This window comes from Hyperolius riggenbachi, chromosome 10, assembly GCF_040937935.1.
Source record: "Hyperolius riggenbachi isolate aHypRig1 chromosome 10, aHypRig1.pri, whole genome shotgun sequence".
NCBI classification, from domain to species: Eukaryota; Metazoa; Chordata; class Amphibia; order Anura; family Hyperoliidae; genus Hyperolius; species Hyperolius riggenbachi.
This window is the reverse complement of record NC_090655.1, coordinates 213,271,326-213,287,215: the sequence shown is the minus strand read 5'-3', so window position 1 is coordinate 213,287,215 and position 15,890 is coordinate 213,271,326. Positions and strand designations below refer to the sequence as shown.

Genomic DNA, 15,890 nt, shown 5'->3' with positions numbered 1-15,890 from the left:
AGTGTCCATTTGGTTCAACCAAGGCACATCACTGAAATCTTTGAGAAAGTGCTCTACTACTACCACTACTAGGACGGTAACTGTGCATGCATAGCCCTGGCCGTACACGTCCCCAATAGCGCTCTCATCGCTGGGAGCATTATGCGCATGCACAGTAGTGATTTTCTGTACATTGCATTTGCAGAGTGCTCCCGTCCACAAGAGCGCGGTAAGGAAGCATGGGAACCAGAGCCACACACTAGTTGAAAGAGGCGTGACAGGAGCATCGCGGAGTGACGGAGCAGGCAAAGGACGGCTGTTGGGGGGAGGGGGGTAGAAGTCCAAGGTAAGTAGTTAAACTGTGTTTTTGTTTTTGTTTTTTTGCTTTAGGTTTCCTTTAAAGAACTGCGTTATTCATCCTAAATTATTTCACAAACAGCCAGACGTTTTAGATCACAAACTATATCGTTCCATGCACCATCTACATACATTTCCACACAGTATTCACCTTTCCCACCATAGTTATTGGGTTCAGTAGAACTCCAGTTTTTGTAGGTGATCGGTTTACCATCTGGGTATCTAAAAACTCTGTCTTTCTTCTGGTCAGTTATTCCCAGATAGGCACTGGTTTTGAAGTACTTGACGACAGAATTCACAGCTACGTTCTCTGCGGCATTCCGTGGTGTGGCCAGTTCGCCTCCAAGCTTTTTACAAGCAATCTGGGCATCATTAAAGGAGGCTTGAACACCAGCTGAAACATAGGTTTTATCTCCACTTTGAGCCGTTCCTTCACAATACTGCAAAACTGAAATAGATAGTTAAGAGGATAAAGCAAAAAATTATTAATTTGTAAATTCCAAAATGAAATGTCTGTCAGTATGGAACAGGTCAGGCAGTGGAGATAGATAGAAACAGACAACACAAACTTGGATAGTAAATTAGTAGGTGAAATTAGCGAGGACAGGGAATAAATAATGATTCATAGAATAGATGAGGGCGAGGCACAGATTTGTGGAAGCAGAGTCAGGACAAGGTCCTCCAGCACCCAAGGCTGAGACACCATCCCTATCACCCCAGCCATCACACACTGATTGCTATTAGACAGGGCCGTTTCTTGGGCAGTGCGATCAGGGCAACCGCCCTGGGCACAGACCACCAAGTAGAAGAAGGGGGATGCAGGCAGAAGGAGATAACCACTAGGGAGCTGGTGACGCATGGTTCAGCCAAATGAAAGAAGAAAGAAGATTACCAGCGTGATCACATTCCTTGACTCCTCCTGGGCTGCCTGCATCTGACGTCAATTCATTATTATGTCACCACTGCGTGATGACACCTGATGTCCTGTAGCGGTACTGCAGACTGTCGGTGCGCAGCGCCCATGGAGGAGTTGGCTTTCCCGGGCTCTCTTTGCCTGCGTGTTTTCCTGGTCCCTGCATTCTCCTGAATGAGCGGCTGTTCACTAGTAATTAGGCAGATCTAATTGTGACCTGTGGTTGTGTAACTGTCCCTAAAGAGTAAGGGTTTCGTGAGTCCATGGGGGTGAAGAGGAAGGGGGCGCAATTTTTACACCCTCGTCCTGGGTGCAATTTAGCCTAGAAACTGCCCTGCTATTAGAGTAAGAGGCGCCCCAGCTCACCCAACCCCCCCAACACCTTAATCTATAGTTATCTGGCTTGCAGTCACTATCATGTATCCCCTTTTCTTATTTCTCTTTATTTCAAACACAATAGGGGAATAATAGCTGAGTGAGTTGAGCGCCCCCTCCTACACTGCGCCCTGAGGCTGGAGCCTCTCTCGCCTCTGCCTCGGCCCAGCCCTGTGTGGAAGTGTAGACCAGACAAGCAGGTTGGGGGTATGAACTGTGATTTAGTAGGCTTGATAGGGGGATAATCACACAGTCAAGATGGTAGGCTAAGTGACAGGGCCAGTTCCTGCACCTGCTCTCAGCAGAGTATTACTGATGGGATACCAGCCACTCGTGAAGTCCTGCTTCTTCTTTGACTACAGCGGCGCCTTATATGACCCGGCAGATAGTAACAGGTCACATGAGGCACCGCTGTAACCATGGATACAGGACCCTGGATGGGCGGATGAAGGTCCCATCACTGGAATGCTGAGAGCAGCGGCGCCACGCATCTAGGGAGGGGGAGACAGGGAGTGTGAGGAGAGGGGCATTTGGGAAAGGGAGCCGCCTCTTGCCACCCTCTAATTGTTGCTGCCCTGAAGCATGTTTCACATTAATAGAAGAACTGCCCCTGCTAGGTGAGCAGGGTCTGGGGATGCAAGCAGTGATTAGTAGGATAGATGAAGGGAATAATCACACACTAAAGATGGAAGGCAGGTATACAGCATAAATAGAGAGGCAGTGTGGTGATGAATATTGTGTCTTTGTCAGAATTTATGACCTTCACCTGTCCTCTGCCTTACGCCAACTTTCCATCCTTTCTGACCAACACCTTCCCTCTCCTGTGCCTAACACTAACCTTCCCTCTCCTGTGCCTAACACTAACCTCCCCTCTCCTGTGCCTAACAATAACCTTCCCTCTCCTGTGCCTAACACTAACCTTCCCCTCTGCTCTGCCTAACACTAAACTTCCCTCTCCTCTGTGCAACACTAACCTTCATTCTCCTTTGCCTAATACTAACCTCCCCTCTCCTCTACCCATTACTAACCTTTCCTCTGCTCTGCCTAACACTAACCTCCCCCTTTCTTTGCTTAACCCTAACCCCCCTGTTCTCTGCTTAACACGAATCCCCTCCTCCTTGCCATCCCTTTTTGGGATGCATAAAAAGGGAAATAATATCTTGAGATGCTAGTATACTACTCCCCCTGTGTCAGGCCACATCTGGAGTATGGAATACAGTTAGTTTTGGACACTACACTATAGGAGGACATTGACCTTCTGGAATAGGTACAAAGATGGGCAACTAAATTAATCAAAGGGAGCCGCTGCAGCTAAAAGCTAACAAAATTTTGGGATGCATTAAAAGGGAAATAAAAACTCTAGATGCTAGCATAATATTGCCCCTGTTTAACTCTCTAGTAAGGCCACATCTGGAATATGGAATTCAGTTCTGGGCACCACATTACAAAAAAGATATTGCAGTTTTAGAGCAGGTGCAGAGACGAGCAACAAAATTGATACGTGGGATGGAAGGTCTCGCTTACCAAGAAAGGTTAGATAAACTGGGTTTATTTAGTGTAGAGAAAAGAAGCCTTAGAGGAGATCTAATTAACATGTATAAATACATCAGAGGGCAATATAATAGCTTGGCGGATGAGCTTTTTGTCCCTAGGCCTTCTCAAAGGACTAGAGGACATGATCTGCGCATGGAGGAAAAACGTTTTAGCCATTTATTTAGGAAATTACAGTAAGAGTGAATAAGATGTGGAATGTATTGCCACAGGAAGTCGTTATGGCAAACTCTATACCTGCATTTAAAGGGGGCTTAGATGCTTCCCTTGCGTTGAAAGACATCCATGGCTACAATTACTAGGTAATGCCTAATGATGTTGATCCAGGGATTTTATCTGATTGCCATCTGGAGTCGGGAAGGAACTTTTCCCTTTTGGGGCTAATTGGACCATGCCTTGTAAGGGTTTTTTCGCCTTCCTCTGGATCAACAGGGATATGTGAGGGAGCAGGCTGGTGTTGTACTTTGTTCTCTGGTTGAACTCGATGGACGTATGTCTTTTTTCAACCAAAATAACTATGTAACTATGAAGATCTCACTTACCAAGAAAGGTTGGACCAACTGGGCTTATTTAGCTTGGAAAAAGGCAACTGAGAGGTGACCTGACTGACCTAACATGTATAAATACATCAGAGGACAATACAAAAGCTTGGAAGATCAGCTGTTTGTCCCCAGGGTTGTACGGCGGACAAAAAGACATGATTTGCATGTGGAGGAAAAAAGTTTTTGCCATCTATTTAGAAAGGGGTCCTTCACAGTCAGAGTGGTTAAAATCTGGAACATCTTACCTCAGGAAGTAGTTATGGCAAACTCTATATCTGCATTTAAAGAGGGCTTGGATGCTTTCCTTGCATTGAAGGGCATCCATGGCTATAATTTTTAGGTAATACCCGGAAGAGTTGATCCAGGGATTTATCTGATTGCCACCTGGAGTCGTGAAAGAATTTTTCCCTTTTAAGGCTAATTGGCCCAGGCCCTGTAAGGCTTTTTTGCCTTCCCCTGGATCATTTTATTTTTTTATTTATGGTTGGACATGATGGATGAATGTCTTTTTTCAACCAAACTATATAAAAATAATGTCCCGGAGTCTGACAGGCCGGATGTTCTGCTGCTACGGGTACAGCAATTCAAATATTTGTGTTTACATATCCCCTCTGACTATAAAGACTCCCTTCGTCTTGAAGGACTTACAAGGCCAAATGCTAAAACAAGTTAAATACCTGCATCTTATTTTAAGGCACGGAGGACGCCGTCGGCGCCCTCCGTGCCGTTCCGCCGGGTCCCCGCCTCTCAATAGCCCCCCGGGCCGGCTCACAACCGCACGGCCCGGGTCGGGCTCTCCTGCCTGCCGTAAGATGGCCGCATGAGCTGGCCGCGGCTGCGCAGTCCACATAGCCGCGAGTGCGCCTGCGCAGCTCTAAGGCCAAACCCCCGATTCACGCAACAGGCTGTTTCCTGTAGCGTGGATCGGGGGGTTGGCCCTAGAGCTGCCGGCGTCCTCCGTGCCTTAAAATAGGATGCAGGTATTTAACTTGTTTTAGCATTTGGCCTCGTAAGTCCTTTAACTTTGAACCCATGCTCAAGCAGTTTGAGACAAAATGCAAAGTGTGGAACTCTCTGTCTTTGCCCATCATAGGCAGAACAAACCTTGTAAAAATTGTATTCCTCCCCAAGTTCAACTACGTTTTCCACAACTCCCCCTGCTGGAAACCCAAATGTTATTTTAAAGCTATCAACATAATCATTGTTAAATTTATATGGGCAAGTAAACTACACAGGATCTCCTTGGAAACGTCACAACTCAGGGTTGACAAGGTAGGCCTGGCCTTACCCATTGTCAACCTTAACTATGTAGCTTCTATGTGCATAACCGTCTGCTGGTGGTTTGGTCAGTCCCCTCAGAATCCTGCAGTAGCGGCAGTACTCACATGCCTTCCGTTCTGAGGCCCTAAGTGCACTTACCCCCTAACTACGGCGTTAGTGGCCACAATGAAGGTGTGGGCAGCGGCCACCAGCCTAGCCAAGCCCCCAGATCAGTTGACTCCCTATACTCAGCTGTGGGGCAAACCCACACCTGAAACATTTTTTGTCCATTCTTTACCTATGGGCAAAACATGGTATTAAACACCTTACATTGCAGGGGAGTCTCTGGCAGTTTAATTGCCTTAAAGCAGCCTTTCAACTTGATAATTTAATATTCTTCTACAGTTTGGGGAAAAAACATTTTAACTTGGCTCAGATGACTTGGAATTACTGTACATTATGGCCAAGGTAGACAAGCCTCTCTCTGCCACTTATGGCTGCCTACTGAGGGACAGATCTGGTAGAATGGACAAGTGTATCACTAGGTGGCGGGCAGAGGTTCCTGACCTAGATATAGAAGACTTGGAAACTTCTATTGTGGATCTTTACTCAGACTTAGCGGCAGGAAGGGATAAATTGGTGGCCATACAAATTAGATAGAATGAATTTAGATAGAATGAATCCAATTGTGAAACCTGACTGCCCCATGTGATGATCCGCTCAGGTGGCTGCACAGGCAGACAGCTGTTTGTCCATTCCTCTAGTCTGTGGGCTGCAGGTCTCTGGAACAGAGACCTGTCTTTCCATTGCAAGTTTCTGGTCTGTTCTCTTGCTGGGGAATTTGCATACATTCGTTATGCAAATCCCCTACCTGCCTTCTTTGATGACTGGCACTATAAGAGCTTTATGTTTCCCAGAAGGCTTTGCTGGTCATTTCCTTTCCATGGTCTGTTCCTGATGGACACTGCTGGAGTGTCAGCCATTGCTATCTAGTATAGTTAATTCCTGGGAGTTGCTTTAGGCTCCCCTTCTAGCCCAGTCAGGTGGTATTATCTGTATTGCCTGTTCTGTCTTGTCTTGCCTGTTGCCATTATCCTGTCCCAAAGGTGGTCGACAGGAAATGGTTCTGATCTCTGTTCTTGGAGTATAGCTGGTGCAGCGGTTGCTACCAGCTATCTCTTCTGTTCTGTCTCCTGGGATCGCGCTAGCTACTTTTTGCTAGCGCTGGGGATCCTTCTGTTCTGCTACTCAGTACCTGGATCACGCTAGCCACTTTTCGCTAGTGCTGTGGATCCTATCTCTCGCTTGTCCCTGTTTTCGTGTGTCTGTCTTGTCTGCTACGCTTGCTGGAGGCTCGGTGAGGTAACCGTTAAGCAAGCGCTCGCGTCCTCTGTTTCATGCTTGTCTGTCGATGGTTAGTTAGGCGTGCTTGTCTCTATTGTGCTTATCACGTGGAGACCGCGCATAACCGCGTGCACTGTTGCGAATGAGTGCGGTGTTCGCGGTTAGCTAGCGTTTGTTATTTTCCATATCTCCTTATTGTATTATTTGCTGTGCCTTTGCTACCCTCGTATTCTATTCTGATCTGCCTTGTGTCACGTCTGGCGATCGCACCTCTCGCGATCGCATTCCTATTTCATATCTGCTGTTGTGTGTGCGCGGTCGCGGGGTGGCAACTGGATTGGCGCACACACATACAACCTGTCCCTTTGCTCAATCTCATTCGCAATCGCCTCTCTTGCGATTGCGTTCTGCGCTTCGTACAATTCCTGTCTGGCACTTGTGGAGGTACAGAGGATTGGTTCCTCTGCACTCCCCAGCGCCATCTGCCTACAGGAATTTCCCTCTACAGGTGCGTAGCACCTTTTGCTGGGTGCCTGCAAATATACGCTTGTGGAGGATTTCCGCTGTGTCAGTGCACGCGTTGTGTGCTGATCACGGAGAAAGTTCCACAATCGTTACAGAATGACCAGCCAAACCCAAAACCCCAGTGTAGACGGAATTTCCGATTTGTACGATTTTGTCGAATATGGCTCTTGTACCTTTAAGAGATTTAAAAAACTTGAACCTGAATCAGCAGACAAATTTTTGTCTGAGTGTACGAAACTGTTAGCGAACCCTGAATTCCAATGCACCCCAGTGTCTACCTGGGCCCCTCAAATAGTCTACATTCTGTTGGGGGGCGAAATGTCAATGTGGGGTTATGATGTGTTAGATCATACCACCCTGAGTCAAAGACCCCTGGAATTCTTGGCCTTTTTAATTCACAATTGGCTGAGATTACCTCAATTACCATACCCCCTTAATGAGTTGTTGTCAGCAGCTCAATCAGCTGTTCCATCTACTCTTTCATCCATAAAGCATCCATCCAAAGCCTCTAAGTCTAAACGTAAAAGATCTAGGAAGGCTTCCCAGCGGAAAGATCCGTTGCCCATGGCAACCACAGATAGAGAGGTTATTTCTGTCAAGTCTGAAATGGGCGGGGGGCGGAGCTTGCCATGGCGGTGTAAGGACGCGTGTGAACAGAGCTCCTCACTCAAAGCACCGTAATCAGCCTTAAAAACAGCTTTTCTTTTTCCACTTCTATCACAAAAGTATGCCCGGAGACCCCAAGAAGAAACATACCACCTCTAAACCGCAGAAGAAGGGGAACTCGACCCAGCAAACTGTCACAAAGTTCCTGTGCACCAGATCAGCGACGGAACAGCTTAAGATGGCGGAGGCCGCGACACCACGAGGCGCCAAGTCTAAGGAAGATAGCAGTGAAGCGACTACCCGCTCCCTCAACGAAATATGGGACTTTCTCCATAGCCTTCCGAATAAGAATGACCTGGCGGAGCTAGCAGATAAAATCACCACTACCACGAGAGCAGACCTACAGGCGCTAAGTGCGGTAGTCACAGAAAACTCCGACCGCATCTCCAGAGTAGAGGCTACCATTGAAAATATGCAAACCGAGCTGGCGAAGCTAAAAGCGGACCATCAGAAACAACTAACACTGAACACTACCCTCAGAAATGGCATGGAGGACCTACAGAATCGCAGCCGTAGGAACAACATACGGATTAGAGGTTTACCCGAATCCGTATCTACCAAACAACTGCTACCTACGATTACAACTATCTTTAATGGCCTACTGAGAAATCCAGATGACACGGATATTGAAGTCGACAGGATCCACCGAGCACTACGCCCCATGCCAGCAGATAACGAACCGCCACGCGACGTGATATGCAGGATCCATTATTTTGCTCTTAAAGAAAACATCATGCAAGCGGTCAGACAGAGGGTCGAAATATCGCATGAAGGAGCGCAGCTCACCTTTTTTCAGGATTTGGCACCCAGCACGCTAGCACAACGTAGAGCCCTCCAACCACTGCTAAAATCGCTTCAAGAACAAGGCGCAAGCTACAGGTGGGGATTCCCATTTCAAGTACAGATCACAAGAAATGATAAGTCATACACCCTGCGCACACCAGCAGACTTGCCGGAACTATTCAAATCCCTGGACCTGTTAGTGGTTGAAGTGCCGGAATGGAACCCGGAGCAGATCTTCACAGGCCTACCACAACGACTCCGTCGTCAGAAACAACGGAACAACCCAGTTGGCTGAATGTAGATGACGACTCGCTCCCTGAGCTTCTACACCAGATAAGTGGGGATCATCTTTATGTGTCTTGGGGTACACGCGGGCGGGGGTGGGGGGGGTTACCCCGTGAGCTGTACTTTCCCTTTTTCCCAACTTACTTACGGAGATTTGTGACGCACCATCTGTATAAACACGGAAAATAGCGGGTAGAAAATAGGACATAACTATTCTTTCAGGACCATAAGCTAGTCGGTTTTGGAAGGGGGAACGTAGAATAGGTGGGGAGGGGGTTAGTTGGAAACGGTTCACTATCATTAATGAAGAGACATAAACGCTACCAAGAGGAGGTGCTTTATTCATATGGAGCACACAAAGGAGAAGCTTCCGCATAGAGGACTCATGTCGCTGCACTACATTAGGATATATTTTCCTAATACATGAGTCAAGAGCACATGGTACCCTGAACAGACCTCGGACGGCATATACCGGTCACACACTCAAACTCCCATAGGTTGCAGAAGATATATTGTGTTGGTGAACTAACCCCGCTAGGGGACGCCTTTACTTTTGCACTTCCCTGCTGAAATACCTCAGTTAAATAGAGGGTCGTAGAAATATGTTCTGCTATTTTTTTTAAATTGCATATCCGTATAAGAATACAATGTGAATGTGCCTAAACATGTGATGTGAGGGTTGTAGTTTACATGATAAGCTTGAAATGATATGTATATCTAGATTCTACTACTGCAATTAGCCCGATGCTTAAAGATATATATAACATCTACACTAGTTTAAGCTGATAAGATAACTTGATAATGACCCCCCTTAAAAGAACAGGAAGCTATATAAGAACACATATGGATACATGAGGGGCACCGATTATTACAACATAACGCAAGGGGTTAATAGCATCAAAGTTGTAGGATAGGTCAAATGTAGCTCAATAGCGTAAAAACAGAAGAAGACATACATATATGTGCCTAAACCATTAGTAAACACTGAAAGCTTCCATTACACTAATCAGTGGACTTGATATCAACTCCCCAGCACACCAATATATATCTTTTCTCCCCTCGATAAAGCGCACTCTAGACAACGCAGACTATGACAGGACACCCTATAGATACAGCCCCACGCTCATACCCCAAAAGATAAAACAGGCTCACTTAGAGATCGCGGGGGGCACCACCTCCTACTCTGGCCAAGTATACCAAGACATATAGTATAGCAATTAGATATAAGATTAAAAGTCGCACAGAACACAGAAGTGGACAAATTTACACTTAAGCTGATTTTCACAAAATATGTTCCTATTTCAGGAACATGTAAATTACATTTAGATAATTGTGAGTGAGGAGCTGTTCTCATGACAGAGACGGTCATGACTTCTTCTCTCCCAAATAGGGCAGCCGTTAAGGCTATTAATCACAAAGTGATGAAAACTTGTTTTATGTTATCATGGAAGTTTATTGTTTTTAGTTTGGTTATAGTTTTTGGGTCTACTAGAGTTCACACATCAAAAATTAGACGATACATACCAACATGACACAATTAAAAATAGTGTCGATTAACGCCAAAGGGCTAAACATACCAGAAAAACGTACAGCATTGCTACACGACATGTGGATCCAGAAAGCCAACATTATACTGGTTCAAGAGACGCACTTTAAAGGAGATCTTACCCCACGGATTACAAACAAGCACTACCAAACAGTACACACTAGCAACTCCCCACTTTCTAAATCTAAGGGTGTAGCAATTATATTAGATAAACGCTTGCCAATTACTAATGTGGAGACTTTGACAGATGACCAGGGTAGATACATATTGCTAAAAGGGACAATCAATGAACATAAACATACAATCTGCTCGGTTTATGCCCCCAACTTAAATCAAGTGCCCTTTATATTAAAATTCCTAGAAGCCCTGGACTCCTTCAGAGAAGGGAGTGTGATCATAGGCGGTGATCTCAACATTGCACTAAACCCAAGTTTAGATACTTCCCATGGGAAATCCTCCATCTCATTCCATAAAATTAATAGAATCAGGAGGGCATTACAGGACAGACAACTTGTGGACACGTGGAGAATGTTGAATCCCCAGTCGAGGGACTACACCTTTTACTCCTCACTTCATACAATATACACGAGAATTGATTATATTCTAGTATCTCACAATTTAATGTCTGACACATTAAAGGCAGACATTGGTGTGATATCATATTCTGATCATGCCCCGGTATCTATTGAGCTATGTGGTGGACATGGCAGGGGGAAACCATTTGACTGGAGATTCAACACCTCTATGCTTGCAGATAGGGAAACGGCTGATTCAATCGAGAAAGAACTACAAACTTATTTTCAGCTCACTGCCACCGATGAAGTGCCTTGCTCAACGGTCTGGGAAGCACATAAGTGTGTTATAAGGGGGTACCTGATCCAACTGGGCTCAAAGCTTAAAAAACAGCGTGAAAAAGAACTACTTGACCTGACCAATGTGATACAGACCCTTGAGCAAAGACATAAAAGATCGCTAAGGCCACAAGACCTAACGCAACTGACAGAGGCTAGAGAAGCAGTTAAAAGAATCATGAGAGCAAAAACACTGAGAACAGCACATAGATGCCAGAATGCGTTCTATTTGAACGGAAATAAACCGGGGAAACTCCTGGCCCGAGCACTCAGAATTCAACAACAAAGAAACTATGTCCCACAGATCATAGATGCTAAATCGAAAAAACACATTCGCAATGAGTCCATTGCACACACATTCAGGGAATTCTACTATAATCTTTATAATCTGCTGGGGGAGTCTGGAGGGGGTAGAGAGAGACATATCAAAAATAAGATGAAACAATACCTAATAGAATCTAAAATGCCCTCATTGACACAAGATATGGCAAAAATAATGGAGGAAGAAATTACTGAAGACGAAATAGCACAAGTTATATCCTCTATCAAATCAGGAAAGGCACCGGGACCGGATGGTCTGCCTATAGAATATTATAAACACTTCAGATCTACCCTAATCACACATCTGTGTAAAGCTTTTAACTCCATAGCGGACCCGGACAGTGCTGAAACGATCCCCCCACAGGACTTACAATCACATATCTCAGTTATCCACAAATCAGGTAAGGACCCAACATCGTGCCCAAGTTATAGGCCAATTTCTCTATTGAACTTGGACCTAAAGATTTTTTCAAAAATACTGGCCAACAGACTTGCTGAACATATGGGTTACTTAGTGCAATGGGACCAGGTGGGATTCATACCGGGAAGAGAGGGAAGAGACAACACGCTTAAAACACTAAATGTGATACAGTCTGCCCGGTTGAGGGCAATTCCGCTCATGCTACTTTCCACTGATGCGGAGAAGGCCTTCGACCGGGTAGACTGGATGTGGATGTCAGAGGTAATGAAACATATAGGCCTGGGAAATAGAATGCTAAGCTGCATAAACGCATTATACTCTAAACCCTCTGCACGCATTAAAGTTAATGGCACCTTATCAAATTCCTTCCCAATTACTAATGGGACACGACAAGGGTGCCCGTTCTCCCCATTAATGTTTGCCCTTTCCTTGGAACCCCTCTTATGCCATATTAGGGATAACGTAGACATCCAGGGACTCCCGATTGGAGAGCGAGACACCAAGATAGCGGCTTATGCCGATGATTTACTATTTTATATAGCTAATCCAGTCATCTCTCTCCCTAATCTGATCTCTGAGTTCCGCAAATTTGGCGAACTTTCCCTATTTAAAGTTAATATGGACAAATGCGAGGCCCTTAATGTCACACTTTCACCAGATCTAGAGAAATCACTAAAGTTAAATTTCCCGTTTAAATGGGGCGATCGTTTCATCACATATCTGGGGGTCAAAATTACCCCAAATGTTAAAGATATTTTTTCCGCCAATTACCCCCAAATGTTAGACGCCCTATCATTAGACCTTAGAAAGTGGGACAAGCCACAGTTTTCCTGGCTTGGACGTATATCAATCATAAAAATGAATGTCATGCCGCGACTCCTCTACCTGTTCCAGACTCTCCCGATACAGATCTCCAACGCATTTTTACAGAAAACCCAGATGGTGTTTAACCACTATATCTGGAAAGGAAAACCGCCTAGGATTAAACGTCAGATTTTATTCCGGTCTAAACAAACAGGAGGATTAGCAGTTCCAGAGGTGAGAAAATATTACTATGCTGCAGTCCTAACGAGACTTATAGATTGGCACAGACATGGAAATAGTAAGCAATGGGTAGGGATCGAACAAATACTTACAAAACATCCGTTGACACATCTGCCCTGGTCATCTGTACAGAGTAAGAGAGAATGGACAATCTCTGATTTGGTACATAACACGTTAAGGTTGATGTCTAAAATACGCCACATGCCTGATATGTCCCCATGGCCTACCCCTTTGACACCTCTGTGGGATAACCCAGAATTTGCCCCGGGATGTACAAATGGTTATTTAAGACAATGGAAGCTGAACGGACCAACTACAACAAAAGACTTCTGTAATAACAGAGAGTGGATACCACTAGAGGAATTAAAACGCAGGCATAACAACACTGGTCTAGACTGGTGGGGACTCACCCAGATCAGACACTTTCTACAATCTATGGGCATACAGCCTTCACTTGTCAGAGAAAGCACTGAATTTGAGAAACTATGTCAGACTACCGAGCCTCTACGTAAGACTCTATCTATAATTTATGCCTTATTATTAGACCAAGACATGGATAATGTCCCATATTTTACAATTTGGGAAAACGAACTAGGTGTTTCTTTTAGCAGAAAACAAAAAACATCCATGTGTATATACGCACACAAAACATCTATAGCTTCCCGTATTCAAGAAATCAACTACAAAGTACTAACAAGATGGTATTATACACCACTTAAATTAGCAAAAATATATCCAGATAGAAACCCACACTGCTGGAGATGTGAGCAAGATCAAGGCTCCATGACACACATATTCTGGACGTGCCCACTAATAACGCCCTTCTGGCACAAAATAGAAAAGATCCTTAAAGAAATGACCAATAGGGAAACTCCTTTCTCCCCCCAATTCTACTTACTATACTGCAATGACTGGAGCATGAAGTCTTTCAAGGGCTCGGTGGTCAGACATATCTTAAACACTGCAAAGGTGATATTGGTTAGAGCCTGGGGTACTAAGAAAATACCTACATTAGCAGAGGTAGTAAAAGAAATGGATCTCACATATGACTTAGAAAGCACAGTCTTTGCTATGCAAGGCAGATCAGAAAAATTCTCTGATATATGGAGGATTTGGTCAGTATACAGATATTCAGATGAGATCAAACAAGCACTAGAAAATGAATAGAGTACTAATTGGCCCAGATGGCTATATGTCGACCAACAAATGTACCATCTTACTAATGTTGACAATATAGTCTATTGCAAACTCTGAGACCCATAGTTCGGAATTTGTTTATGGTTACTTTTCATTGTTTCAAAAAACAAAAAAACTTCGTTGACACCCCGTATGTATAACAATTGATGCAAGAACATGTCTTACCGTATACTTGTTTATATGATTTGATGTAACAACTCTTTCTTGATGCACTGTTCATGTATTTATATATCTGTCAACAATAATAAAGATTTTGAAAAAAAAGTCTGAAATGGGCAAAACCATGCAGCATGATAATGATGTTTATAATGCATCTGCTGATCAGTTTCCAGGTTTTTTGCCCCAATCCAAAGCTTATGTGGATCCTGCTATAGGTAGGATCGCACACTATATTAAAGCAGTTAAAAAATCTGTACTCGTTCCTGATCCCCACCCATATGGAGATTATTTGGATACTGGGTTGTTCGAACCGCCATTTGCCTCATGGGAAATCGGGGCCTTGGTGGAGGAATTTGATTTGGATTGGAAAGCCTTTTGCGATTTTTACATCGCAAAAAGCGCGGATGTCCTGAACGATTGTCTTGACTCTGTGTGCCTTTTGATTGATTCTGATGAATGTGACGAGTGTGTTGTGGATCTGGTGATGTATGTGTGGCAGATCATTTTGGATGAATTACACACACACCAATTAATTGATCCCAATAAAGAGGTAAAAGATTCCCGTTCTGTTCCTGCTCCAGTTCCATCTGTAGACTGTGCGCACTATGATTGTTCATCCTTTGTTAAGTGTGCATGGGAGCCCCCGTTTGAGAAATGGGAGATCGAGCTCCTGGTCTATGAATTGGAATGTGATTGGAGATCGTTTTGCAATCATTACCGTTCTAAAAACGAAGCAGTTTTGTATGCGTGCATTGAGTCTGCGTGCACTTTAATCAAGACTGGTGAATGTATCTCTGACTTTGTGACTCCGCTGTTTGACGTGTGGAGAATGATTTTGGATGAACTACATGCGCTTCAATCTGCTAAAAACACATTGTCAGCGGACGATTGTTCCAATCCTCTGGATTTAAAGAAAGTGAGTTTTGAATGCATTCCCTTTCCCAAAGCAACTGAGTGTTTGAAGTCTGAGTGCAAGTCGTTCAGAGCAGTTGCTTGTGTGGAAGTTGAACCAGTGCGGTCTGATGTCGCCACCGCACGTATGGCTGCAAAAGGTCTGTGTGGTCCTGTGTCTAAGGAAGACAGATTTTTTCCCTCAGGTTCTCTAAGATCGTCCGTTTGTGAGCCTGCCATGGGGAAAATTCCTAAGTTATGCAACTTTAAGAAAATTATTGATGTGTCTAATAAAGTTTCTCCTGTTGTTGTCGCCACTTCTTTTGCAAATGAATCTATGTCTTATTTTGTTCGCACCTGTGCAGGCCTGTTGCCTGATGACAGTTGCTCCAGTGTTTCTGTCCTAGATGCCTTGCAGTCTGCTCCGCAGATCGCGGAGGTTTGCGATATGGAAGCGTCAGTTTCGCAACCTAAAGCGATCTTGGATCCGCAAATTTTGCGTTCTGACTCCTCGGATTCGACATTGTTAGCTGAATCTAAGAGTGAGACAGCGCTTCGGTTTTGCGAATCTGATGCTGACGCTTCTTTGCCTTGTCCAGAGAAGCTTTCTCTGAACCTGCCCTGTACCATGAATGAAGGCATGATGTCCACTTGCATTGACATTTGCGAGTCTGATTCTGAAGAAAGTATTGACTCTCCACCCAGTACTCTGGATGGGTCAATATTGCCTTGTACAATATCTCCTGCCCTGCCCCTAGAGGCTCGTCTAGGTATTGCTGCTATTTTTACCTGTCTTTCTGCAGTTTTGGAGTTGCAAGCTAGTTTGATTACTACGCAGAGTTCTGGGTGCAGCGAGATTAAAGTTAGGGAGTCAGTGTGT

At 44.7% G+C, this 15,890-nt stretch overlaps 1 protein-coding gene across 1 annotated transcript in view; it reads right to left on the bottom strand.

Annotated features, from left to right (window-relative positions):
• Positions 1-324: 324 nt before the first annotated feature.
• LOC137534413 (pulmonary surfactant-associated protein D-like) overlaps positions 325-15,890 on the bottom strand; it is a 55,930-nt gene continuing 40,364 nt past the window's right edge. The window contains exon 4 of the mRNA XM_068255909.1: positions 325-784. Coding sequence (XP_068112010.1) covers positions 399-784 — 386 coding nt within the window. The 3' untranslated portion in view covers positions 325-398. The remainder of the gene's footprint in view (positions 785-15,890) is intronic.